General features: G+C 35.4%; 1 protein-coding gene across 2 annotated transcripts in view; it reads right to left on the bottom strand.

Moving 5' to 3' along the window:
• The window catches only part of LOC150110719 (uncharacterized), a 487,651-nt gene that overhangs the window by 210,710 nt on the left and 249,715 nt on the right, over positions 1 to 27,226 (bottom strand). For both annotated transcript variants that reach the window (XM_090400398.1, XM_090400407.1), the window contains exons 15-17: positions 20,831 to 20,994; positions 4,154 to 4,407; positions 3,938 to 4,024 (exon numbers count right to left, since the gene is read on the bottom strand). In XM_090400398.1, coding sequence (XP_090256524.1) covers positions 3,938 to 4,024; positions 4,154 to 4,407; positions 20,831 to 20,994 — 505 coding nt within the window. The remainder of the gene's footprint in view (positions 1 to 3,937; positions 4,025 to 4,153; positions 4,408 to 20,830; positions 20,995 to 27,226) is intronic.

Raw genomic sequence — 27,226 nt, 5'->3', positions numbered from 1 at the left:
CTTTGCAGCAACATGAGTTTACCAAGGGAAGATCATGTTGTAGCAACTTGCTCACATTCTATAACAATGTTACCATTGAACTAGACAAGGGGAATGGATATACCATGATACTTTTGGATTTTGCTAAGGCTTTTGACAGAATACAGCATGGTAGACTGTTGCATAAATTGGAGAATATGGGTTTGGATTATAAAATATTAGCATGGATAAGAGGATGGCTGACTGACAGACATCAAAAAAGTGGTATATGGGGGATGTGAGTCTGCAAGATTTAAGGGAACCAGTGGTGCTTGATCCACTGTTATTCAATCTGTACATTAATGATATTGGGAAGGATTTACAAGCGAAATACAGCTATTTGCTGATGATGCAAAGATAGGTAGGGTAATCAGGAATGCTACTGATATGCTCTACTTGCAGAATGATTTGAATATGCTGGAATTGTGGGCTTGGGAAAATAAATGCCAGTTCATGTCAGTAAATGTAAAGTCATACACTTTGGCATGATTAGATATCCAATGTTGTATTATATTGATTGGCAGATTTTGACCGAATACAGCATGGTACTCTGTTGCATAAATTGGAGAATATGGGTTTGGATTATAAAATATAAGCATGATTAGATATCCAATGTCATTTCTAATTGACATTGGATATCTATATCCAATGTCAATTAGATTGTCAATAATACATAATCCAGTCAATTATATTGACTGGATTATGCTAGAAGAAAATGATCAGGCTAGGGATCTTGGAGTATTAGGAGACAGCAAGTTGAAGTTAATGGCCAAGTAGAAAGATTGCAAATACAATTCAAAAGATAATTGCAATGTTGAAACAAATGTTCACATGTATAGATAAGGATGTCGTTTTGCCTGTTATCACCTGGACAACAGTCCAAGTAATAAGACCTCATTTAGACTATTATGCATAGGTCTGGTCTCCTGGTTTCCGTTGTGATTCTGATATAGTTGATAGAGTGCAAAGGAGAGTGTTAAAAATTGTATCAGGATATAGAAGTCATTGTGCCTCTTTACGAGACCTTGATACAAATGTACCTGGATTATTGTGCGCAGATTTGGTCAACTGGCCTTCAAAGGAATAAAAAGAAGCTGCGGAAAGGCTGCAGAGAAGAGTTACAAAGATGATATTGGGATTATGGAATGCAGATTATGAGGACAGACTGAGAGTATGTGGACTGCATACGCTGGTAGAGAGGAGAAAGAGCAGTGATATGATAGAGGTCTGTAAACTTTTGAGAGGGTGTTATAGGATATCGATTGATAAAATTTTTCATTATATGGAAGATGGGGAGGGGACAAAGGGCATCTGTGATAGTTAAGTTTCTGTGCAGTTAAGATGTAAGAGGTAAATTTTTCTCTCATAAAGCCATGAGTGAGTGAGCGAAAGAGTTTTGCCTGTTGAAGTAGTGAGTGCATCTAGTGTGAATGAGTATAAGAAAAAAAGGTGTGACAGCTGGTATAGATGATATATGGTCTCCCTCAATGAATCCTTGACTTCCTGGGGGGACTAATAATAATGATATTATTAATAAAAAAAGAAGAGAGTAAAATCCAGAAACAAATATTGCAGTTGTGGATTTAAAAAAATAAATAAATGAATAAAAATAAATAAAAATTATAAGGTAAAAAGAAACATTTTATTTGACATACAGGAAAGAAAAATAAATAACATTCTAAGAGCTATTACACACACACACACACACACACACACACACACACACACACACACACACACACACACACACACACACACACACACACGAGGATAATGAAATATGCATACAACTGAACTTTGAACTATCTATCACATTGGTGAGAATAAACCAAGGATCTAGATTGGGATAATGTCTGTCTGCCATTCTATTTAATATATACAGTGATCTCTGAATTATGTGACCTTCATTGAATAAACCATCAATTAATTCACCAATAAATTTAATATATCAACTGACTTCTAGTACAACACCATATAAATGTATCTTCAGTTATCTAACCAATTCAATTATCTGACTAGTAAACTGTTTTTTTCACTGTGGTTGGATATTTGAGGGATTACTGTATTTAAATGAAATGCACTAGAAAGAAACCATTACAGTAATGACCTAACCGCTAATATGAATTTAAAGACTCACTTTTGCAAATGACCAGGTATAATTAATGATTCTGAAGACAAATTTTGAAAAGCTATTAGTTCTGAAAAAATAATCCAAGATTTTGGATTGATAATCTCATCAGGTCAAGATTCAAGTATAAGTAAAACAATACCAAAATAAATAACAAAATTTTGGAACAAATCAATTCTTTTACTTATTTAGGATGCATGATTTCGCATGAAGCTGAAAAAGGGCATAATAGGAAAATTAGAAAATACTTAACAACAGGTGTAATAAATTCTGTGATTAAACCAAACATGGTACAGCTAGATTAGAAATTCATAATATATTAGCTTTATTCAACATTACTTTATGGAAGTGAAATTTGGACAATAAAACATTTAGATGAGCAAAGATTAATAGCAGCTTAAATGAAACTTTTGCAGAAAACAGTGAAATATACCTTATTCGATCATAAAAGAAATGAAGAAATAATGAAATAACTACATCAAGTGCCAGCAATAGAGAAAATAAATATAACTGGGAAGAGCATGCAGAGAGAGAGATAGAGAGATGCTGATGGCTTCTGAGGCCAGAACAGGTAATAAAGTGGGATCAGATGGATATAAACTGAATGGGAAAGATGATTATAAATTAACACAGAGAAAAACAAGCTCACATAATTAGGATTAATGTTTTAATTGTACTGGAACTAAGGAGGATTATTATAGTATAATTGACTCCTAGTGTGTTGGTGAATAGATGGTCTTATTGTAGCTAATAACAATTTATTGGTTTTGAATATCTGGAAATCATCACTGAATACAAGGATTTGGGTATATAAGGAATTTAAGTTCAGAAACATATTGGAGACAACTAGTTAAGTACTGTGGACTGTTGGTATGATTAAAAGAAAATTCAGTTGCAGAAGAAAGAAAGTTATGATACACTTCTATAATTCCCTGGTCAGGCGAGTTTAGGATTACTGCTCTCAGCTTTGATCACACATTTCTAATGAATGTTTATAGAATGAACATGAAAGTATATTGAATGTATTTGAGAAACTAAATCACAAAAGTTGCTTTAGAGATTTGCTTTGCAAACTGCCATTTGTTGAGCTTAACTAACTGAAGGAGAGAAGACTTAATAGAAGATTATAAATTAATGCATAGAGAAAAACAAGTTCACATAATTAGGATTAATGTTTTAATTGTACTGGAACTAAGGAGGATTATTATTATAGTATAATTGACTCCTAGTGTGTTGGTGAATAGATGGTCTTATTGTAGCTAATAACAATTTATTGGTTTTGAATATCAGTTGGATGATTAGAGTCTGGCATTTACTAGTAAGGGATGTTGTGGATATTATTTATAAATTTTGAATGACAGTTATTATAACATGTATAGTTCATATGCACATCAGATAAAACATTTGATGATAATATGCAATTAATCAATTGAACATATTAATACCGCTATTGATGTATGTGTGAAAATGAAAGAGAGAGAAAGAGAAATAAAAAATAAGCAAAAATAAAAAGATGGGAGCAAATGAAAGAGAAACATTAATTAATAATGAATGTGAAGAAGTGCAATCTACCATCCTATTTAAGCTCAAGAATTTAGGAAGACAATTATGCGTTTTGGTTATTGCCAGTAGTACAATCTAGTACACCTTTTTAAGTAACTGAGAGTTAATTCCATAACCACCCTTGATGGGTGCAAGTTTTCTGATGGAAGGCAGAAATAATAATAATAACTAAATTAATTAATGATATTAGAAAATAAAAAAGTCATTTAAAGATAACTGAAAACTTACTCCTACACGATCCTTTGTAATATCATTATTATTATTTCTGTTCTGAGAATTAGTAGCATTCTGTGCTGCTCGTTGCTGCAATATTGCCTGCAAATGAATACAAGCATGTTATTTTTAAAGTTCCATTAATTAAATGTATACAATCAAAATTACACACACATGCGCAAAAAAAAAAAAAAAACTATCTTGCCATGTGATTTCTTTTAATTCTTTTACCTGCATTGCAACATTCTGTCTTCCCATTCTCCTTTCTCTATTGCTACCAGATACAGATTCTTTGGAAGCAGATCTACGGTCACCTTTATCACCACTGCTGCCTTCTCTATCTAAGCTTCCTTTATCAGGCTGATCTTTTTTCTTCTGAATTTCATCTAATTTAAATCTGACTTCTTGCTGTGCAGTTCCTTCAGGATGGGGAGTTTTCAAGCTTTTTAATGATGATGGGTGCTCTGTATTGTTTTGAGTGCAAACTGAAATCAAAACATGAAAAGGTTACAACCTAAGTATTTTAAAATCCTCTCTAAAGTTTACATGGACAGCTAGACATAAGCACATCATATGCAAATAAAGAAACCAGTAATAAGACTAGTAGAAGAGGTTTAAGTAGAACAATGCAATACGCTACATTCATTTCTAAATCACTTAAGGCATTGACAACGTAGATAAGAATATAAATTAAATTACACTTTAATAAATATTTCCAATATTTTGACAACGTCACGTTGCCATCTTCAAAAGGAACTTATAAAAAAGCCATGTGCACATAGGCACTACAACACAGTAAGAATGAAGTGTCTTACTTTGGCCAAACAGACAGGACAGCGAATATCAGAATTTCGGAACAAGGACTACATCCGTTTTCACAAGTACAGCCACTCTGGTCTTGCAGACCATGCTCTGGATACACACCACAGAATGCAGTGGAAGAAAGCTACAGTAATACACCATAGCAAATACAAATTCGAAAGACTATTCATGGAATCAGCCTCAGCCCAAGAAACTCTCCAAACCTCAACAAATTTGGTTGTATGAGACTGTCCCAAATTTGGAAGGCCTACATCAGTAGACCTTCAGCCCAACACCTACTTAGCCTGCTAGGGGGCACCATCAGGACTTTTAGGAGAACAATAGCTTCATCACTTCATTCTCAGTTACTGTGTTGTAGTGCCTACATGCACGTGCCTTTTTTTGTAAGTTCCTTTTGAAGATGGCAACGTGACGTTGCCGAAATATCGGAAATATTTATTAAAGTGTAATTTAATTTATATTCTTATCTATGTTGTCAATTCCTTAAGTGATTTAGTAATGCATAAGCCTGTCTACGAGAATTACCACATTCATTTATATACAAAATATGCCACAAAATGTGTGAAACTCATTAAATTCAAATGGAGATAAGTTTGAATGTTCAGTGGAATGATGAATGCTGAATACTCAAGTTCTTGTTGAAAAATGCTTTAAGGAAGCCCAATCTTGGTCTTCCCTTAGGACTTTTTCCTACTATTCAAGCATCATTACCTGTTTTTTGCTAACTTTTCAAACTGATCATACCACCGCAGATTAACTCTCTTAATTTATAATTTGGCAAACTAAATTTTTAACAGAAGAGTTAGAAAGGTAGTTACATAAATTGCCAAAAAAAAAACCAATGTCCACAGCTAAAGAAGAATCAAAAAGATCCAGTAACATACAAGAGAGAGAAGTCCAGTATGTGTATAGCATGCAGGAACATGATCTAAGCAGAGATGAAAAAGAAGGGAAAATAATGTAATTACTTCTCTTTCACATACCATGTCTAGCAGCTGGAAGTATAACATGGCATGAGACCTCCAGATAAAAAAAAGAAAAAAAAAGGTTTGATTCTCATCATGACACAAGAAATCTTTACAAGGACTTTAATGGTGGGTTAACCACTTTCTGAAAAACTTGGGTTTTACAGGGGGAAACAAAAACAAAAACATTTGTTGGACAGACTGTGAATAACAACATTCTAGAATATTATGTGGTAAGTTTCTTCTTCATCAGCTCTTGATATACTGTATATCCTCAAAGGATGGACATAGTACTATGAAAGTACTATATAATTAAGTTTGCATTAAGCTTCTTGTCAACAATTTTCTTCCAAAGTAATCTTCTGTTTTTTGATAGGTTTCCAATATTGTCAGATCAAACATTTTGGTCTCCTAAGAGTAAAACTAGCCCAATCTTGGTCTTCTCTCGAGTCTTTGTTCCTACTATTCAAGCATCAAACACCTATTTTTCTTGCTAACTTTTCTTATTTCATTCTGTTTAACGGATCATACCACCACAGATTAACTCTCTTAATTTATGATTCACTCTTCTAATTTTTTCAGACAATCTGTATCTGCAGTCTCTAGTGTTTGATCAAATGCTTCATGTCTAACCCAACTTTCAAATTAATAAACGAAAATTGGTTAGAACACTGTATACTGCTATTCTGGGCTAAGTTTATTCATTTATTCATTGAGCTCCCTACTACACCGAGTTTGCTTACTATGTTATCTATTTCCATATTTTGTTTGTCATCTTCACTAAAAAAAGTGTCTAACCTTCCTGGAAGTTAGGCATCCTCCATAGCATGTTTATATCCAACAAAACATGGATGTGGAGCAGACAATAGTGTTGAAGAAACATGGATAAGAAGTAGAAGCCAGAGAAGTGATAATCCTTCACACTCAGAACCTTAACCAGATTAACTGGCATTGTTATCTACATCTGAGTGAGTGAGTAAGTGAGTTTACTACTGAAAAGATTTCTTAGAACTTCTTAGAACTTTATAGAGGATAATTACTACTTCCATGAAACATTTATTTTATAAAAAAAAGTAATCACACCTGTATAAGTTTCAAAAAGATCATTGTTCCTTCTACATTGACTTTTTTTATTCAAAATTCTAGTTAGCATTCACTTCATAGAATGCTTAATAGTTTCCACACTTGCAAGATGAAAAAAACAAAACCTTCTCAAAATACCACAATATTCTAAAATGTATCTGCAAACTTTCAGCTGCAGTCCCTCTACCTAATTTCTAAGAATCAGACATTACAAATTGTTTCAGCTAATATCTCTATGTAATGTTTAACTAAGACAGTGTTAATATTAACATCATTTTTATAAGTATTTTTGATGTTCAGTTGGAAAAATATAGAAAGATTATTATTATTATTTGACACCTCCAGGGAGTCCAAGGACTCATCGAGGAAGGGCACCTGCTCTACAACTCCCTCTCCACCATTGAATCGCCAACTGGCCACAACCACCAACACCATCTACCGCTGACCACCACTGGTATTTCCACAGACAATCACAAACATCCATGCCCACAGCGAGATTTGAACCTGCAGCCTTTTGGATGGAGAGCGGATACGCTATCCACTGCCAACCAGGCCATTATGGATATGGAAAATATTGTCTTGGAACAGAATGTGGTACAGACCAGCTAGTAAAGGCCAAAATAACACTAAGACTCCAAAACCTTCCAAGTTAGGCATGTCTCACCAGACTGAATGTCAGAGAAATACCTAGTGGGTTTACAGAAGAAATATCAACTCAGATGGATGATCTTTTGGCTCTCTTGGAGACTAGTGAGGAAAACTCGCACCTGACTCCTTCCCAAAGTATTCAAGTCTTCTAATATAGCCAAGAAGTATCTCAGCTGAATTAGAAGACCAAGAAACCCATGCATATCAGATCTGGATCTAATCAAAAGAAGCCCGTTAGAGAAACAAAGAGAATCTCTTATATGTAATCTCTTATATTCTTCAGTCCCAAAGGGACTGAAGATTACAAAGAGAAGTCAGAAGAGTCATCAGGCAGGACAAGGGAAAATTTTACACTAATAAATGTAAAGCGATAGAGTTCCAGATGAGGAGGCACAATTATAAAAGGATTTTTTATTTAGTTTATGACCTAAAGCATAAGTTCAAGTCCAAATTGAATGTCATCAAAGACAGGGATGGAGCAGTACTAACAGAACTGGAAATCAAAAAGTTTCAAAGAATACCATGAGGAAATGTACATCAGACAGGATAACGAAAATTTGGAGAAGCCCTCTCACCAAGGAAAATTTTATTAGCTCACGCCTAAGTGGAGAGGAATCTCTCCACTTAGGCATGAGGTTGAAAGAGCAGTTAAACAGCTTAACAACAATAAGGCCCTCAGGTGCAGATCGAATCCCAGCAGAGTTAATTAAGACCACAGGAGATGAAGAGAAAAGAGTATTTCATAGCATGATTACAAGGATATGGGAGACAGGATCACAGCCTAGAAACTGGAAGAAGTCAGTTTCATACCACTACATAAGAAAGAAGATATGAAGGACTGCAAGAACTATAGAACTATTAATCTCTCATGCAAGCAAGAGGAACATGCAGATGTTAAGAAAGATAAGGGTACCAGAGATCAGATCCTTTGCCTTAAACAGATCATAGAAAAGTATAAAGAATTCAGCCTTCCTATAGTAATCTATTTCAGAGACTACTCGAAAGCTTTTGACTGTGTTCAGCATGTGAAACTATGGGAAGTAATGAAAATAATGGGTTTTCCTCAACACACTATGAGGCTGATAGCTAACTTGTACAGTGAGCAAGAAGCCACAGTAAGAACAGGTGTTGGATTAACTGACTGGCTTCAGATTTGAAAGAGAGAGAGTTAAGCAAGGATGGCTGCTTTCTTCTCACCCGTTTCGTATCTATTCTGAGGACATCATGCACGTAGCATTGGATGAGCTTAAGACAAGAATTAGGATAGGTGGTAGATTGATCAATAATCTGAGGTATGCTGTTGATGCAGTGCTCTTCTGTAATGACAAGGAAGAACTAGGACAAATCCTTGAACAAAGTTTGTGAGATCAGTAAGAACAGTGGATTTCAGCTCAATCCTAACAAGACAAAGATTATGTTTCTCAAAAGAAATACAGAAGGGAAGCTCCTGAGAAACAAGCATACTTTAATGGAAAAAGAATTGAAAAAGTCAGCAAATGCAAGTACCTGGGATCCATTATTAGTGTGAAGAACTGCTGTTCAGATGTTAGAAGAAGATTAGAAATGTCTAAAAACAGCAGTCAGAGACATCTAAAAATGTGGAAGGATGGATCTGAGGATTCTGGATGTAGCTGTTTTTTCAACAGTGACTTATGGATGTGAGACTTGGAACCTAAAGAAGAAGAAGAAGTCTGGTAGGAAAAGTATAGTTGCTTTTGAGATGTGGTATTACAGAAGGCTGTTGAGGATATGATATATTGAAAGGCAGATAAATGGATGGTGCTAGAAAGGATCAGTAGAACTTTAAGGCTCCTTAAGGATATTTACAGAAAAAAGTTGAAATACTTTGAACATATTGAAAGGATGGAAGGAGGACTTCTCAAAACAGTAACAGAAGGTAAAGTTCCTGGAAAAAGAGGAAGGGGTACACCATCAATGAGATGGATGGATGGTGTGTTTTTGGAGTGACTGATCTTCAGAGAGTTGAAGCCTTCAGAAAAGCATACAACAGGACCACCTGGAAAGGACTGTGTGGCACATCACCAAGCATCTGAGTGACCATACTGCATCTGTTGATGTCCAATGAATAGATAGATAGATGGATGGATGGTGTTATTATCTTTCTTCTAACCTTGCAGACAACTTCACCTACCTGAATCAATCAATGTTTTCTTCAGTATGCCACTCAGAGTTCAAGGTTTGGTTCAGGTTTTTGAATTATTTCATTTTTTCTTCAAAGTTTGTATAATTAAGTTTACAGTTTACCTGTAAAAGCTTCTCAACATTATTCCTTTTAAAACATTGTTATATTCAAATGTGTAGCAAGACTTATGTGTGTGTCGTACATGTTGTTTAATTTTGATGGTATATATCAGAACACAGAATTATAAGTAAATAATTATTTATTGACTTATTACTGACATTCTGCTGGTGTTATAACCAGCATTTTCAGAGCACAAAAAAAACACAGTTTGTCACAGTATGTGAGACTACAATAACATGGTGTAACAAAGGGACTAGTTTGTTACAAGTGCAAGCAAACAAAGTTTACACCTGAAGCATCTTCAGGACTGAGGCAACTCGTGGTAAAGGTGGACCAAGCTCTCATCACTCCTTGTCATAATGCATAGCATCATACATGTCCACAAGGAAATGTGCTTTGCATTATGGGAGATACTAAGACAAGGAGAGATGAAAGCTTGATCCACCTTTACCATGAATTACCTCAGTCCTGAAGATACTTCAGGCACAAACTTTGTTTGCTTATACTTGGATAAAGGATTAAACTAAATTTATTATAGTCTAACCAAGTGAAAAAAACTTCCAACATCTTTCTCTAAATCCAGAGTAATTTAATAATAAGGTGAGACACCTTTTGGCAACTCGTATAGGTAAATATGACTTCTCCATTGCTTTCACCTTGGTTTCACCACCTCTGGGTCTGACTCCCACTGACGAGACCTCAATAAAGGTTCGAAACCAGTCTGGGTAGTGGCCCTTCCCTTCATGAAATAGCATTATACATGTCTGCAAAGAGATGTGCTTTGCATTATGGGAGATACTAAGACAAGGAGTGATGAGAGCTTGGTCCACTTTTACCAAGAGTTGCCTCAGTCCTGAAGATACTTCAGGTGCAAACTTTGTTTGTTTACACTTGTATAAAGGATTAAACTAAATTTATTACAGCAATAAGTCAATAAATAATTATTTACTTATAATTTTGTTCTGATATATACCCTCAAAATTAAACAACATTCTTATGTTCATTTATGTAATATTCATTTTTATTCTACTTAAAGCAAAATGAGATCACTTCCAATTAAAATTGTGTGTATACTGTTATATGTGTGAAGATATTGCTCTCAACAATAACAGAATCAATGAGGCTCTTCTTATTTCATGTGTCTTTTCTCCACATGAACTTGTGCATATAGAGGATAATTATTATGGGTGATTTCAATTATGGTAACATTCACTGGAAAGAGGAGAGGGCACATGGGAGGAAGGAATTGGATTTTATGCGGTTATTAAGGGACAACTATCTACGGCAACATGTATTGGAAAATACCAGGGAGCAGAGAGTGCTGGACCTAGTAATTGCAACTGAGAATGTGGCTGTAACGAACATGACCATGTTGCCACCAATTGGTGAGAGTGACCATAAGGTCATGACTTGGGAGGTGGCTAAAGGAGTCGAATTTACAATTAAGACAGGGTACATGTGGAATTACCGGGCTGGTAAGTATGACAAGCTTAGGTGTGTGCTTGGCTCAATGCCATGGCATGTAAAACTGCAGGGGCTGGATGTCGATAGTGCATGGGTGGTGGTTAAGAACTGCTTGCAGGAGGCAATGGTTGACTGTATACCAAGAGTTCGAATAATAAATCAAGTAGGGGTTAAATGGATGAATAACACTATTAAGCTTGAGCTGCAAAAAAAGAAACAATTGTGGAGGGAATTTAAGGAGAAGGGTGACCATCAGGCGCAGGAACAGTATAAAGCTCAGGCCAGGATGGTAACAAGGGTAGTAAGAAAAGCAAAAGCAGATTACGAAAGGAAATTGGCCACGCAGGCTAAAGAGAATCCCAAACAGTTTTTTCAATATGTTGCAAGTAAAAGGAAAAATGCTCATGGTAGAATGATCTTAAAAAATGCTGAGGGTAGGGGAGGTAACCGAATCAGTCGATATTGTGGAATTACTGAGCGAGCACTTTGCAAGAGTATATCATCCAGGTGGTGACTTTGCAGGAATGGAAGAACCAACAGCTTATACTGGAATTGTGATGAATGAAGTAGAGGTAACTAGTCTATTACAGAACCTCAATGTCAATACATCTGTGGGATTGGATGGTATACCAGCTCGTGTCGTACGTGAAGCAGCCAAAGAATTGTCAGTGCCCTTGACCATTTTGTTTAATTTGAGCCTCAGGACTGGGTCAGTCCCAAGGGGGTGGAAAGAGGGGAAAATAGTTCCACTGCACAAAGGTGGTTCCAAGGCTGCTGTTGAAAATTACCGGCCAATCAGCATAATAGGAATCATTATCAAGGTCTTAGAGAAAATAGTCAAGAGGAAAATACAAGATTGGATAGAAGAAAATGGAATACTGTATCGGGGACAGCATGGTTTTGTGAAGGGTAGGTCATGCCTCAGTAACTTGCTCACGTATTATAACACAGTGACGGCTGAACTGGATAAGGGTAATGGATTTACAGTGATTCTACTAGGCCTTGCTAAGGCCTTTGACAGGATACCACATGGAATTCTAATCAGTAAATTGCAGCATATGGGAATGGACATAGGGTTGATGAGATGGATAGGAGGGTGGTTGACGGAGAGATATCAGAGAGTGGTTTACTCAGGAGTAGAGTCCACAAGACAGCCTGTGACTAGTGGTGTACCACAAGGATCTGTTCTTGGACCACTGCTGTTTAATTTGTTCATAAATGATATAGGAAAGGATCTGAGAGGAACAGTTCATTTGTTTGCGGATGATGCGAAGTTGGGTAGGGCAATAGTGAATGCAGATGACGTCAAAATTTTGCAGGATGATTTGGATAGATTGGAGGTCTGGGCTAAGGAGAATGGATGTCAATTTAATGTGGCAAAATGTAAGGTTATGCATTTTGGGGTGAAAAGATTGGCGGCAGTTTACTGCATTGGTGGAACCGTGCTCCAGGAAATTGATGAGGCATGAGATTTAGGAGTGTTGGTGGATAAGGAATTGAAATTTAGGGGACACATGGCAAAAGTGGCCAAATCAGCTCATCAAATCACTTGGTTGCTGAAGAATACGTTGACAAGCAGAGACAAGCAGGTTATTGTTCCTCTGTATCGAGCCTTGATAAGACCCCATCTCGACTACTGTGCTCAGATTTGGTCACCTAGGTTTCTTCTTGATGGGGAGGAGGTGGAGAGGCGAGTGACCAAGATGATAGCAGGTCTGTGGAATGAACCGTATGAGAACAGGTTGAGGATTTGTGGGTTGCAAAAATTGGTTGATAGGCGGAGGAGGGAAGATATGATTGAGACATTCAAATTACTGAAGGGTTTCTATAAAATTAATTCAGAAGATATTTTTGAGAACAGGGCTGGTTGTGGGAGGACTAGGGGACATCCATGGAAACTGGGCAAAAGTGTGGTTGGTAAAGGTGTTAGAGCTGGGTTCTTTACTTTTAGAGTAGTGAATGAGTGGAATGCGCTCCCTGAGTCTGTGGTGGATGTTGTGACAGTGAATGAGTTTAAGGCAAGGTATGATAGATACTGTAAGAATGTCGAATAGTTGTGATGAATATGATTTGGGGCCTCCCTCGATGAGTCTAATGACTCCCTGGAGTTGCCCGTAATAATAGTAATAATAATAGTAATATTTTTATGTCGGAACATGGTATAATAATAATTATTATTATATGAGGATAATCTTGAATGGTAGACAATATCAAGTAGAGTGATGTGGGCAAATATCAGAATGAATAATTGGATTTATGTCTATGGTCTCACAAAAGATTCTATGGAGGAAAAATTGGAGGAATTTTTTGTGGCGTTAAAGAAAGCAACTGGCACAAAGAAAAGTGAAAAGGTGGTCCTTGTTGGAGATGTAAACAGTAAAACAGTATATGACTACCAGACATATAGAAATGTTTTGGGAAATGTGAAAAAAAAAGAGCAGAGCTAATAATAATAGTAAGTACCTGCTGGATTTCTGTTCATGACATGGACTAGTCAGTCCTAACACTGCATTCCAACCTAAAGATGTGCATAAATTAAAAATACAGTGAAGATACAAGAAAAGTCTAATTGATCATGTTATTGTTGATAACAATATCTTCATGCAGATTCAAGAAGATATTGTTATCAACAGAAGAGTATACAGTTGGCCCTTGAACAACCCAGATGTTCAGGGTGTCAATCCTCTGTGTCGTTTGAAAATCCACATATACCTTTTGAATCCCCAAAAACTTAAAACTACTAATAGCCTACTACTGACTGAAAGCCTTATCAACAGTCGATTAACACATATTGTATGTTATATATATTATATACTATATTCTTATAATAAAGTAAGCTAGAGAAAAGACTGAAAGTCTTATCAATACAAAAACAGTCAATTAACACATATTGTATGTTATATGTATTATATACTATATTCTTACAATAAAGTAAGCTAGAGAAAAGAAAATCATAAGGAAATGAAAATACATTTACAGTACTGTACTGTATTTAATGATACTGTTAAGTTTACATTGTCTGTTTATTAGATGAATCATATATCTGTCAGTACCTACATCAATATTGTCTTATATGATACAAAACACTGTAGATGTTATACATATTACTAACACTAGACGTCAAAAATGAAAAGATAATGTGAAAAAGAAATGATTTTTATTATGTTTAATTACAGGTATAATGATTCCTGCATTGATAATGAAGCAGCAGCAATATGATTGCTTTATGGTAGCATAGTGCATGATACAACTGCTTTGGAGTAGCCTAGCCTATACACTAATGAATGAATCGTTATGAAATTTTTATTTCATGCTAATTAATTAATTTAACTAATTAATAAGTTAATTTTATGCAATTATGATTTAATACTGCATCCTTACTTTTGTTTACATTTCTCTCAACTGTGCATAGCCATGTTTGTGTTTGTAAGTTTTGATACATTTTAACTTTTTATAATAGATTTGTGTATACTTTATGGTAGTAAATGATAACACAGACTAGTATCTACATATATTTTATGCATTTATGACATACCTAACTTTTTCTTAATTTTTTAGATATTTCTAGGCTATTTCAAATGTCAAAAAAATTTCAAATATATTATTCATAAAAAAACTGCATATAAGTGGAGCCATGCAGTTTAAACCCCATTCTTCAAGGGTCAACTATACAGATAAGAAATATGAAGTGATCACCATTTAGTTTTAATAGGTAACAGTAGATAAAAAATGAATATCATACTAAGAAGAAAAGTGTGTAAGAAAGTTTTAAAATGAATCAAAGTTGAACAAATTTCAGAGGTGAACTTTAAACTGAAATACACTGCTTGGAAGGAAGTCAACAGACAACCCCCATAGACAAGGTGCATCATACCATATAATGAGTCGTGTTTGTAGCTGGTATAAATTGGAGTAATATAATGCTCCCACATCATTGCAACTACGTCCTGGTTGAAATGGCTGCGAGAAGGGAACTGACAGAGTTTGAAAGAGGTGTTGCGATAGAATGCAATGTTGCAGGCAGTTTTTTCTAATCAGCATATTGTTGACAAACTGAGCTAACCCAGGTCAACAATCAGTGATATCATACTGCGATGAAAGTGCAGGGAGTTGACTGCAAGTGCTGCAAACAGTGGACGACCCAACACACTCACTGAATGTGATCATAGGGTGCTACAAAGGATAATATGAAAAAACTGCCATTCGTCTGCTGATACATTGAATGCAGACTTCCAGACATCACCTGGAACATGAATCTGCACAAAAACATTCAGAACCAAGGCAAACCACATGGGTTTCCATGACAGAACTGCAATATGCAAGCTCCACATACCTGAACTAATATATAGTGTCATCTTCAGTGGTGCAAAGAACATATACAGTGGGACATGGAAGTTTGGAAAGCTGTGTTATGAAGTGACAAATCACACTACACCCTCTAATGAGCAGGTGGACAGGTGGATGTGGCAGATGCCCAGTGAACATCTCTTATCAGAGTATGTAACCCCAACTATGAAATTAGAGCCTCCATAGCTCAGTCAGTATAGACAAAGCTCTTTGGTTAGAAAGACTTGGGTTTGATTCCTTTCAGTGATATGAGGAACCTTTATCTGGTCTCTTTCGACAAAAGGTGAGTTAGTCGGTCTCATACGGAGGTAGAGGATTTTTCTCATGGAAACTCGGGTTTTTCGTCCCTCAAAACAGACAAACGGCCAGTAGAACACATGCACTTTACAGACAAGAATACTTAGAGGCATAGAGGGTAATCGCCTTATCCTCGTATTACAGTTAGGAAATCCAAGGATACTTGGAAGGCCGTGGGCACCTAAGTGCCTTTCAGAGCCGCTGAAAGATGGATGGATGTTGTAGACATAAATGCAATGCAACACCTTGTGGAATCTATGCTAAACCTCATGTACTGTAATTTGGAAAGAGGTCAAACAAGGTATTAAATAAAAGTTTCTAATTCGGTGGCCAGTATGCATAATATATTGGTGGGATTTAATGAAAGAGAAGACAGGTGACTAGCAATGTACCACAGACATCATGGAACTGCTGCAGCTCAGTTTGAACATCGGTGATATTGGGAATGATTTGGTAGTAAGTAAGACAGTTGTTTGCCAATGATGTCAAACTGGGAGAGCAGTAGTTAATAAAAGTGACATAAAGATCTTGCAGGATATCTAAATAAAGTGGCAGTTTGGACAAAAAGATAATGGCTGCAAATTCAAAGTGTCAAAGTGTAAAATTGTGCTTTGGGATAAAAAAATAATAATAAATAAATAAATAACTATAGTTTGTGTATTGCATAGATAGAATTGCACCAGAAACTGCCGAGGCTATGGATATTTAGGGGTAATGGTGGACAAAGAGTTGCAATTCAGAAGATTCTTTCTTTTAAGGTTACACTGTGATCAGCATTCATATTTACGAATTTAGGGACACAAAACACACGTGTTAAAATGATTATTTTACTTATTATTAATAAAATAACAATTGACATTTCAACCCCTGTATTGAGGTCATCATCAGAAAGATACATATGTATATGAAAACAAGCTACATGTTCTTGCACTCTACAAAGGTAAATTGAATCTACGCTGTTAATTGATCTTTTACTTAGCCTGATCTCTAGTGGTAAAAAAAAACTGCAATAAACTCTGCTAAAGTCCTCCCGTACTAAGATTTGGACTTGCACGGTACAGGTTGCTATACTAAGATTTTCTTCTGGACTTGTACAGTTCAGGTTGCTATTGAATGAAAAAAAAACCACTTCACCAAGTCTTCTTGTAGTATTGAGAATTTTCTTTGGCTTGTTCTGGTTGCTATAATGGTTGCAAATCAGTCCTCCACATTCTTGGAATATTTAGACTGCCATTTTTGTTCAGGTTAGGATTGTGTTTGAGCATTTCACATGCTTCTTTAAATTTCCTCTCGAACCAGGTTTTGGTGCGGTGCAGTGACTTGGTACCTTTCCAATCAATTCTGTGGTATGTCTGGAGTGTGTGTGGTCTGAAGGGCCGATGTTTTCAAAAATGGAGGTATTTAATGTGTCGTTTGTGTTCGTCCTTCCTAATTGGGATGGTTCGCCCTGTTTCCCCTATGTATGGTAGGTTACATGTGCATTGTATTTTGTAAACCGCTGGATGAACTAGGTGTGGAAGAGGATCTTTGGAAGAAACGAGTAGGTGTCTTAATTTTGTCGGGGATTTGAAGGTGGTTTGATGTATTTGTGTAGTGTTCTGTCTATTTTTTCCGAAATGCCTCTAACATAAGGTATGGCAATGGCATTCTTGAATCTTTTTTGTTTTTAGTGGTGTCTCTGTGGAGAATCTTGTGAATAGTTTTTTTTTAGTGTATCCATTTTTTATAAATGTTGATGGCTGATCTCGCATTTTTGGTTTAGAGTTTGCTCATTTGAACAAATAGTTTAAGCTCTGTGTTTAAGGGTGCTTATGACAATTAGTTTTTGTGTTAGGTGGTAAGAATTTTTGTAAATGAACTGACCTGTGTGTGTAGGTTTGCAGTAGACTATTATGCTCCTACAAAACATATTTCCACATGATATCATGGCCGTCTTTGCCCACATACTCCGCTCCGGATATTTCATGTGGCAAAACAATTTTTACCTTCAAAAAGAGGGTACAGCCATGGGCTCACCCCCCCCCCCCCCAATAGCTAACTTTTCTATGGAAGACTTTGAGCAACAAGCTCTACAGTCAGCATGCCTAAAGCAAAAAATTTGGCCCAGATACGTCGATGATATTTTCGCCATTTGGGCGCCACAGCCGCAAAGTACACTAAATACATTCCTTAACCAACTGAACAAACAACACAAAAGTATCCAATTCACCATTGAAATTGAAAAAAATAACTCTCTTCCTTTCCTAGGCACACTTCTCACACGTCTTCCCTCAGGCTGTCTCTTCTTCTCAGTCTACCAGAAACCTACACATGCACAAAAATTCTTACCACCACTCAACACAAAACCTAGGTGTCATAAGCACCCTTAAACACAGAACTCAAATGATTTGTTCAAATGAGCAAGCTCTAAACCAAAAATACGAGATCAACCATCAACATTTATAAAAAATGGATACAGTAAAAACAACTATTCACAAGATCCTCAACAGAGACACCACTAAAAACAAAAAAGATTTCAAGAATGCCATTGCCATACCTTATGTTAGAGGCATTTTGGAAAATATAGACAGAACATTACACAAATATAACATCAAAACCACCTTCAAACCCCGACAAAATTAAGACACCTACTAATTTCTTCCAAAGATCCTCTTCCACACCTAGTCCATCCAGGGGGTTTACAAAATACAATGCACATGTAACCTACCATACATAGGGAAAACAGGGCGAACCATCCCAATTAGGAAGGACGAACACAAACGACACATTAAATACCTCCATTTTTGAAAAAAACAACCCTTCAGACCACACTCCAGACATATCACAGAATTGATTGGAAAGGTACCAAGTCAATGCACCGCACCAAAACCTGGTTCGAGAGGAAATTTAAAGAAGCATGTGAAATGCTCAAACACAATCCTAACCTGAGCAACAATGACGGTCTAAACATTCCAAGAATGTGGAGGACTGATTTGCAACCATTATAGCAACCAGAACAAGCCAAAGAAAAATCTCAATACTACAAGAAGACTTGGTGAAGTGGTTTTTTTTTCATTCAATAGCAACCTGAACTGTACAAGTCCTGAAGAAAATCTTAGTATAGCAACCTGAACTGTGCAAGTCCAAATCTTAGTATGGGAGGACTTTAGCAGAGTTTATTGCAGTTTTTTTTTATCACTAGAGGTCAGGCTAAGTAAAAGATCAATTAACAGCATAGATTCAATTTACATTTGTAGAGTGCAAGAACATGTAGCTTGTTTTCATATACATATGTATCTTTCTGATGATGATGACCTCAATACAGGGGTTGAAATGGCAATTGTTATTTTATTAATAATAAGTAAAATAATCATTTCACACATGTGTTTTCTGTCCCTAAATTCGTAAATATGAAATTCAGGAGATGTATTGCAAAAGTGTGGGGTGTAAAAGATCTAAAATATCTCAAAGGATTACGTGTATGTTAAGAAACCAAATAAGAAGCAGGGATAAAGAAGTTATCACCCATTCTCATATGGTTTCGATAAGACCATATCTGGACTTTTATGCAGAGAAACCTATGTTTCTTGGGGGGGGGGGGGGGGTGAAGATGATTCAGAGGTTAGTGACCAAAATGGTGACTGGTTTGTGAAGTGCTCCTCCCCATGAGAACAGATGAAGGTTTATGGATTACAATGTTTAGATAACAGGTAGAAAAGAGGATCATAGAAACTTGTGAATTATTAAAGGGGTTTTGCAGAGTATATGAAAGAGAAATTTTCCAATAAATAAATGGACAGAAAAAAACAAAAGGTCACACCTGGAAGTTTTGCAGTATAGTTAGTAATGGAATACTAGTCATGTAAGTGGTTAGCAAAGGTGTAATTTTTTGTGTAAGTTGTGTATTTCTTAATGAAAAGATACAGTAGAATTTTTTTAAACAGTTGGAAAATATATTAATCTTGATGAGAAAAGATATTATTCTTTACATCCTTGATATTTCATGTACTAACTTTGTTTGTACATGAAATATCTTCACAACTAGGCTACTTGTATACAGGGCAGTTGACATCATATTAAGTTCTTTATATCCCTCAATGCAAAGTGAATTTCCTTCTCAGATTTGTATACACTTTGCATGTAGTCTACTTGCAAAGATATTTCCCTTTCAAACTTTTAATAATGTAAAATACGAATAAAAACTAAGAAAATAATTTTCGTTAAGTATAATACATTTTCAATCCAGTAAAAAATTTGCTACAACTACTTTAATTCCAAGTATCATAATAATATGGTGCATGACAAAGCATTTTGCTACTGTGTGTGTGTGTGTGTGTGTGTATATATAAAACCTTCTGACATCAAGATAGCTGTCAGTGTCCCCATGAATCTATCCACCAATGATGAGAGCACAAATAAAAATGAAACCTGCCTAGGTAGTGCAATTTTGATGCATGGCACCACACTTGCTCAAGAATAGAGTGTGTTGTACACATGGGATGCAGAGCAACTTGGCAAAGTCAACTGTGCTTCAAGTATACTGTGAAATTATTTTGCACAAATTTTAGTTTGCTTAGCCTTGGGTAAATAAGGACAAAACAAGAAAATAATTTTTAGTCAAGCTTAGTAGAATTTTTTTTTTTTAATATAATAATAATCATAATCTCCTCATCTGAGACACTAGAAACCTATAGCACTAATATTAGTACCTTCAGCAGGATAAAGTAAGATAAACTGTGAATCCTAAATGAGAGGTCAAACATGGTACTTATTTTTAAGTCATACTAGTCTCTAATATGTAGGGTAAGAATCACCAACAGGGAAATATTTTACCTGTCTTTTTCTTCTCTAACTAGACCTACTAAATCAAACATTTAAGTTTGATTTATTTTCACATCACATTTTATTTCTGCATAATCCCTCAACAAAAAATCTTACTATGAAATATATTTTGTTGAAAATGCACTTCAGCACAAAATGAAAAGGAATCATTACAACTGCCAAAAACATCAGTTTACAATAAATAGAAATATCACTTACTATTTGAAGTGCTCTCTTGTAATTGCACATGTGTAGAAGTTGTACTGCTAGATACTGTCAATTCTTGAATTTGTTGCATTACTTGTTCAGAAAGAGATTCTGATTGTTGTACAGCTTTAAACTGACGGTGACCATTTGACAAGCTAACTGATAGTAGCTTTAAACTGCAAGAGAAGGTCTGAATAAATGCACATGTTAAGTTATTTAATATGGGTGGAAGAGACTTAGATGCGTCAAAATGCTTCAAACATATATTATTTTAAAGTTAGCAATAGCTATTAACTCAGAATAGCAAGCCAAAGCACTAAACCAGATGTAGAAAGAAGAGTGAATGAGATAGGTTATAGGTCTGGAAATATAAAAAGAGGTTACAGAGATACAGTAGAGGAAGCATATAGGAAGAGTAACTTATATTAGTGTGGTTGTGAGAAGAGAGGACTTCCATCCTTATGCTCTATAGCAGAGTTTCCCAAATGGTGGGTCACAACCCGGCACCGGGTAGCCTAAAAAAACTCTCGAAAACCTAGGTGTTTCGTTTTTTGGGTTTTCTTTTTTTCACGAAACTCTAAAATACAAGTAAATAGCATTTAATCAGGACTAATGAATAAATTCACAAGGACTAATGAATAAATAATTTAATTAATAGAGATGAAAAACGCACTCTGTCCACATCGCCATTTCACAGTCTTCTCTTTGTTCGTGCTAAAGTAACTCTATGAACATTCAAATCTGTTTTATTTTACCTATTGGCCATAAAAATTTTAGTGGGTCATGAAGATGAAGTATTAAATAACTGGGCCATGGAAAAAAAAAGTTTAGGAAACCTTGCTCTAGAGCATGATCAAATCTGGTGATAAATGGAATACAAGATTAAATCAGATTCTTGTAGTTTCAATTAATGGCAGATTTTTCAATGGAACAAAGTTCAGCCTTGTGTCACATGGAACTACAAATGAATGACTTATGATTTCTAGTTTTTATTTCAGTGTCTGATTATTGTTTCTGTTCTGCCAATCCAAACACCTGCTCAATCCACACAAAACTGAATCAATACTAAAGCCTTGATTTTCAAACTAGTGTACCAAGGCACTCCTTTAAAAAAAAAAAAAAAAAAAATCTGACAAATCACAAGTGTCTTGAGAGACCAAAATCCCAGCTTCAGCTTATGGTCATTCCAGATGTGAAAAGACAATCAACAAATTCAAATTTTGAAAGGGCCATGCATAGACAACTTGCCACATTCTAAAATGGCAGATGAGCTATCTAGTACTTTGCAAATACTACTGGGCAGTTTCTGCCCTTCCATCTTTCCACCTCTCTCTCTCTCTCTCTCTCTCTCTCTCTCTCTCTCTCTCGCGCACACACACACATCCTGATGACACTATCATATTACCAAAAGACAGGGCTAGCATTATTCTTTGTCTTCTCTTCCTACTTGACCAAGAACAGCTCAGTGTATGCCTCCTCTGATCTTTCATCAGCAAAACACAAGAAGAATTCTGAATAGTGTGAACTAATCCTGACTGTGTCCCCAGCAGTAGTGCTCAAAACTGGTGCTCCAGAATTAACACTCATTTTATAATATGCCGTATTTACTATCTTTCATACTCATTCAACATCTTACAGCATATTCAGCCAATTTCAAAAAGAAATAAGTCAATTATTAAACTATCATCCCATTGCCATCACCTAATTTCTTTCAATAATAATGGAGACCAGTGAATTAGTCAGTGTTAAAACAGATTCTACCACTCTTACTACACAGCTGCTCTCCGAGATAGTATTACCTACCTTTGGAAAAACTTACATGATTGCTCTTAATATTCCCAGAGTATTTGATTGGATCAGGCATAGAATCATACTTACTCAGTTATTATCTCATGGTCTGCTATCTGTCCCAGTTTTCTCTGTGGTCATTAACCATGTAACATAGTGGACAGTTTCCACTCGTCAGATTTTCACAGTGTTATGATTCCCCCTTGTTCTTCCTCCTAACTATTATTGATCTTCTTTCACTAACATTATTATCCTATCCATAGTTTTGGAGTAATGTCAGTATACTCCATTGGTATTTTTCTTGATCAGTTGGAAGATCTTTCATAACCAATATTGTATACCTTGATCTCACTGTCATTTTTCAATAAAGAACAAGATAGTGTATTTGAATGCCACAAAACCAAGGTACCACATTATTCTCGTAAGAAAGCTTATTGACAATACTCAGATCTCCAGTCAGGATCAGTTTCTTGTTTTGGGGCTGACTTACATCTCCAGCCTTTCCATGTACAAACACAACCTGTTCAGCCTCCAAAACACGTAGTGTCCTTTTTTTTTGTTCAAGATACAACTCATCTACATAACCCCTAACATTATATAAATACCACATTTCCCAAACCTTATAATACTGTTCTCATATGTGGGGTGGGGTGGGCATTCAAAACCTTTCTATAAATGCATAATGCTATCCAGAAAAGGGAAATTGTTTAATAGTCCTCTCTTAAATACTTACTCTACTGCTCTCCAAAAGATGTTCTATTTCTGCTTTATAATTCTTCCACTTTCTACTAAGCATATAACAAAGCACAAGAAGTTCAGCTTCAAGATTAGCAACCAACTTCTCACTCATTTCTTTCATTTAGTCCACCTTTCTTTGGAACATCTCTCCTTGCTATTTTTTTGAAGACAACTTCCAAATATTTCAGAAATATATTAACAGGTTCTTCCTTTTCTCTCCTTACTACTTACTCACAAACATAAAAGTGTTGTTATAAATGTTGTGTGAACTCGTGTGTGTGTGTGCAAGTGTATACGTGGTTGATATAACATAAAAGGATGGGGAGCTAACGTTATTGTGCTATTGTAAAAATCAGTTGAAAATTAATGTCGTCAGTATTCAAATGAGGTATAATATATGGGAGTACCTGGTATGTATGAACAGTGGTTCTTTCTTGACTGCCAGAGATTCCATGAAGAATTTGTGGCACTCTGTAGGGTATTATAGTGAATATGTCAATATTAAATATAAAGCTGGTTTCAATTATACAAGCAAATAGCTATAAAAAATGATTTTGTTCTGGGAACATGACGAGATAGATTTGATTTTTTTTTTTTTTTTTTTTTTGTAAAAAAAGCAAGCTAATACATGACATCATAACTTTCCTGATAACTAATTTATTAATTGTTCTGCTAGTAGATATGGATTTCTATCAGGATCATTTAACATTGCTATATCATGCGTACGGTGGGTGAAGAAGATAGAATATTCACTAATGCTGTGAGTGGGTATGTATGTAGGTGTGTGTGTGTGTGTGTGTGTAGGGGGAGGAATTGGATTTGTCACTGAAATAACAACTATTGCTAGCCTTTAAATTTATACATTTATATATAAAATACAACAAATTAAACAAATTATTTGCTCAGATTTTTTCAAGTATTGCTAATTTCTTTTATTCAGAAAATAAATTTTGTGTGAGTCACTTAAAATATATGATTAAACGTTAAACTAGTCTCCTCACAATTCTTATTAAGGAAACTAAGGATGCTAGTGAAAAAACAACAACAAAAACAACCTCAAGCTCACTAAGTGAAGATAGGTATTATCAATGTAAAAGCTTCAATGAAAAAGAGGTGACACTAGAAACAAAGAAAACTAAAATTGAGATATTCTAAATAACAACTATAAGATTTTATATTCAGACAACAGAGATCAAATAGAGTAATGTCAGCAAATTTCAAAATAGGATATTGAACAATGAGAATATTTGTGCCTGCAGTACTATAAAAAAATTCTAGTAGTGAAGAAGTAGGGGAATTTAGGGCAGAAGAGTAGAAAATGAATATAAGATATACAGAAACATTCTGAAAAAATTTGAGAAAAGAGCAAAGATGACATTGATAAATTCCTGCTGGATTTTTGTCAGGCCATGGGCTTGTCATTATTAACACCATGTTTTCACATAAAGATATAAATAAATTCACATGGAGAGAACAAACACAACTTGAGAAAAGCAGAATAAAAACTAATTTCACACTCATGAGCCAAAACATTATAACCCCCCTATCTGAGTCTTGCACCCATCTTGGCACTGATTCTAATAAACCATAGAAGGCGTCCTGAGGTATTCTGGACACCTACTAGGCAGAATAATGTCCAAGAGGCCAGCAACCAGTAAGTGCCGCATTCCAAATGATCCCACAAATGTCTGATGAGATTCAAATGAGGAGAATAAGGCAGCTTGGTATGCTTGGATATGCTCTTAGAACTATACTTGCATAATTGCAATACGAGTCATGTGACATGGGGTGGGGGGGGGGAGATGTCTTGATGAAAGTGATAAGGCAATAGCTGGTCTGCAGGAAAGAATTAGCAATCAAGGTGTATTTAATGGAGATTTGAGGACTTAGTAAATGCCCATACAAACAATCCCTGTATATAGAACATTGCCACTACCAGCCTGTTTCAAACTTTCTTGCCAACCTAACTGTGCAGTATGGTTGGCAAGAAAGAAGCTACGTGATTATAACCTTTTAGCTTGTGAGTGTGTATATATATATATATGTTACCGCTAAAGTGCAGAAATCAGTTATTCTGCAGATTATCTAGGTATTGTGAGATTAACTACGGTGATCCGTTAATGTGCGGAAAATTGTTTCATTTCTCAAATTACCTAGGTAATCTGCACATTACCTACTAGGTACTCGTTAAAGTGAAAATAAGATCTTTGCTGGAACAACAGCAACGTTTCTGTATGTTTAAATTAAGATAATGTTATTTATTTATTTTTTGATATCTAAAGAATCAAGTTAATACAATCAAACAATCAACAAATTAGTTGATAGAATCAATCATCAATCAATTAATATAATACAAGGAATCAAATGGTTTTAAATATTATTACAATTAAGAAAAAAAACATATGATAAAATTATGTTTACTTATTAAAAAACCAAACTAAAAGTGGAGGGAGAGGGGGGAAGGAGTAGGGAAAGGAAATGAGAGAAACAAACTTTTGAACTTTAACGATATGGAAGCCGTTTATGTGCACATTACCTAGGTAAAATGCAGAAAACTCTTGATTCCGCACGTTAACGGAGCAAATCAGTTAATCTGCAGATTAGCTAGGTAATGTGCACATTAACGGCTTTCGAGCTTTAGCGGTAACATATATATATATATATATATATATATGAACATTTTCTGTAAAGAATCAAGCTGAGCACCTTACAGGGGGTGAAGTGCAGACTCAAATATACAAATATTAACAAATAAGAAGTGACAAAAAAAAAAAAAGATTGAATATAAGAATTAAATGTCAGAGACAAATTGCACATTATGAAGAAAACACTGAGTGATTCAGGTAGGAAAGGATGTGGTGATATTGTTTATAAGGAAAGAAAAGTCAGTTTCGTGGTGAACTCAAGAAGTTAAAGAAGCAATCCTTCAAAAGGTAAAATAATAATGAATATTTCCAACAAGTAAGACAACATGTGCATTTAGAGAATATAGAGAAAAAAAAATTAAGAAAGCTAAGTTAAAGTGGCTAAACAAAAGCAAAGAGAAGACGGAAAATTGCAGAGATAAATAAGAAGACAGAAGAAAAAAGTTGTGGAGACTATTTACAAAACTTAGAAATGGAAATACAATAAAAGAAATCAGAGATCATAAAAGTAACCAAAACTGAAGACAAAGATATTCACAGTCTTACAATTTACTGTAAAATGATATACACAATAGCCCACTGAGTTTAATATCTCAGCTCTTTACTTTATTCAGAGGCCATTATACTACCAAATAAACTGCTTAAGAGTCAGAGCTAGATAACTGGAAGGAAACTTCCAATAGCCTTCTAAGGAATATAAAGAAGAGACTATAGTGTGTAACCTAATTTCCAAACCTCACTTTCTCAGGGTGCACCCTATCAATGAGTATCTACAAGATTTGAATGACCAAGAACTGGCTGGAAATTGAGTATTTAGTGGACTAAACTGTATTCTGTACTGGTTTAAAACAAAAAATAATGATGGTATAACATGATGAAATGTCCTGCCGGGTAAGATGTTGTCTGGTTAAACAAGGTTCTCACTAGAAAGTTTTTTATCTTGGGTATAATATATGTTAAAGATGCCAAGCTATTTTAAACCTGGTTTTACTCCATTTCCCAAGTAAGCAAACAGACAAATAAGTCAAGTTTGTGCCTGCATGTATTGCATGTCTAGGTGACCTGTAAAGTAGTACAAGTCTAGGCAACTCATGGTAAAGGTCAAATAAGTTCTGATCACTATTCTTAATATTTACCCTTAATGCAAATCCCATCTCCTTGAGGGGTTGTATGATGCTATGCATTAAAGGCAAGGGGCCACTACCCGGACTGGTTTCAACCTTTATTGAGGTCTCAT

This window comes from Typopeltis vanoorti, chromosome 1 (assembly GCF_054136105.1).
Source record: "Typopeltis vanoorti isolate ZY-2024b chromosome 1, IOZ_Tvanoo_1.0, whole genome shotgun sequence".
Taxonomy (NCBI): Eukaryota; Metazoa; Arthropoda; class Arachnida; order Uropygi; family Thelyphonidae; genus Typopeltis; species Typopeltis vanoorti.
The sequence above is the reverse complement of the archived record's forward strand: the minus strand, read 5'-3'. Positions and strand labels throughout refer to the sequence as shown.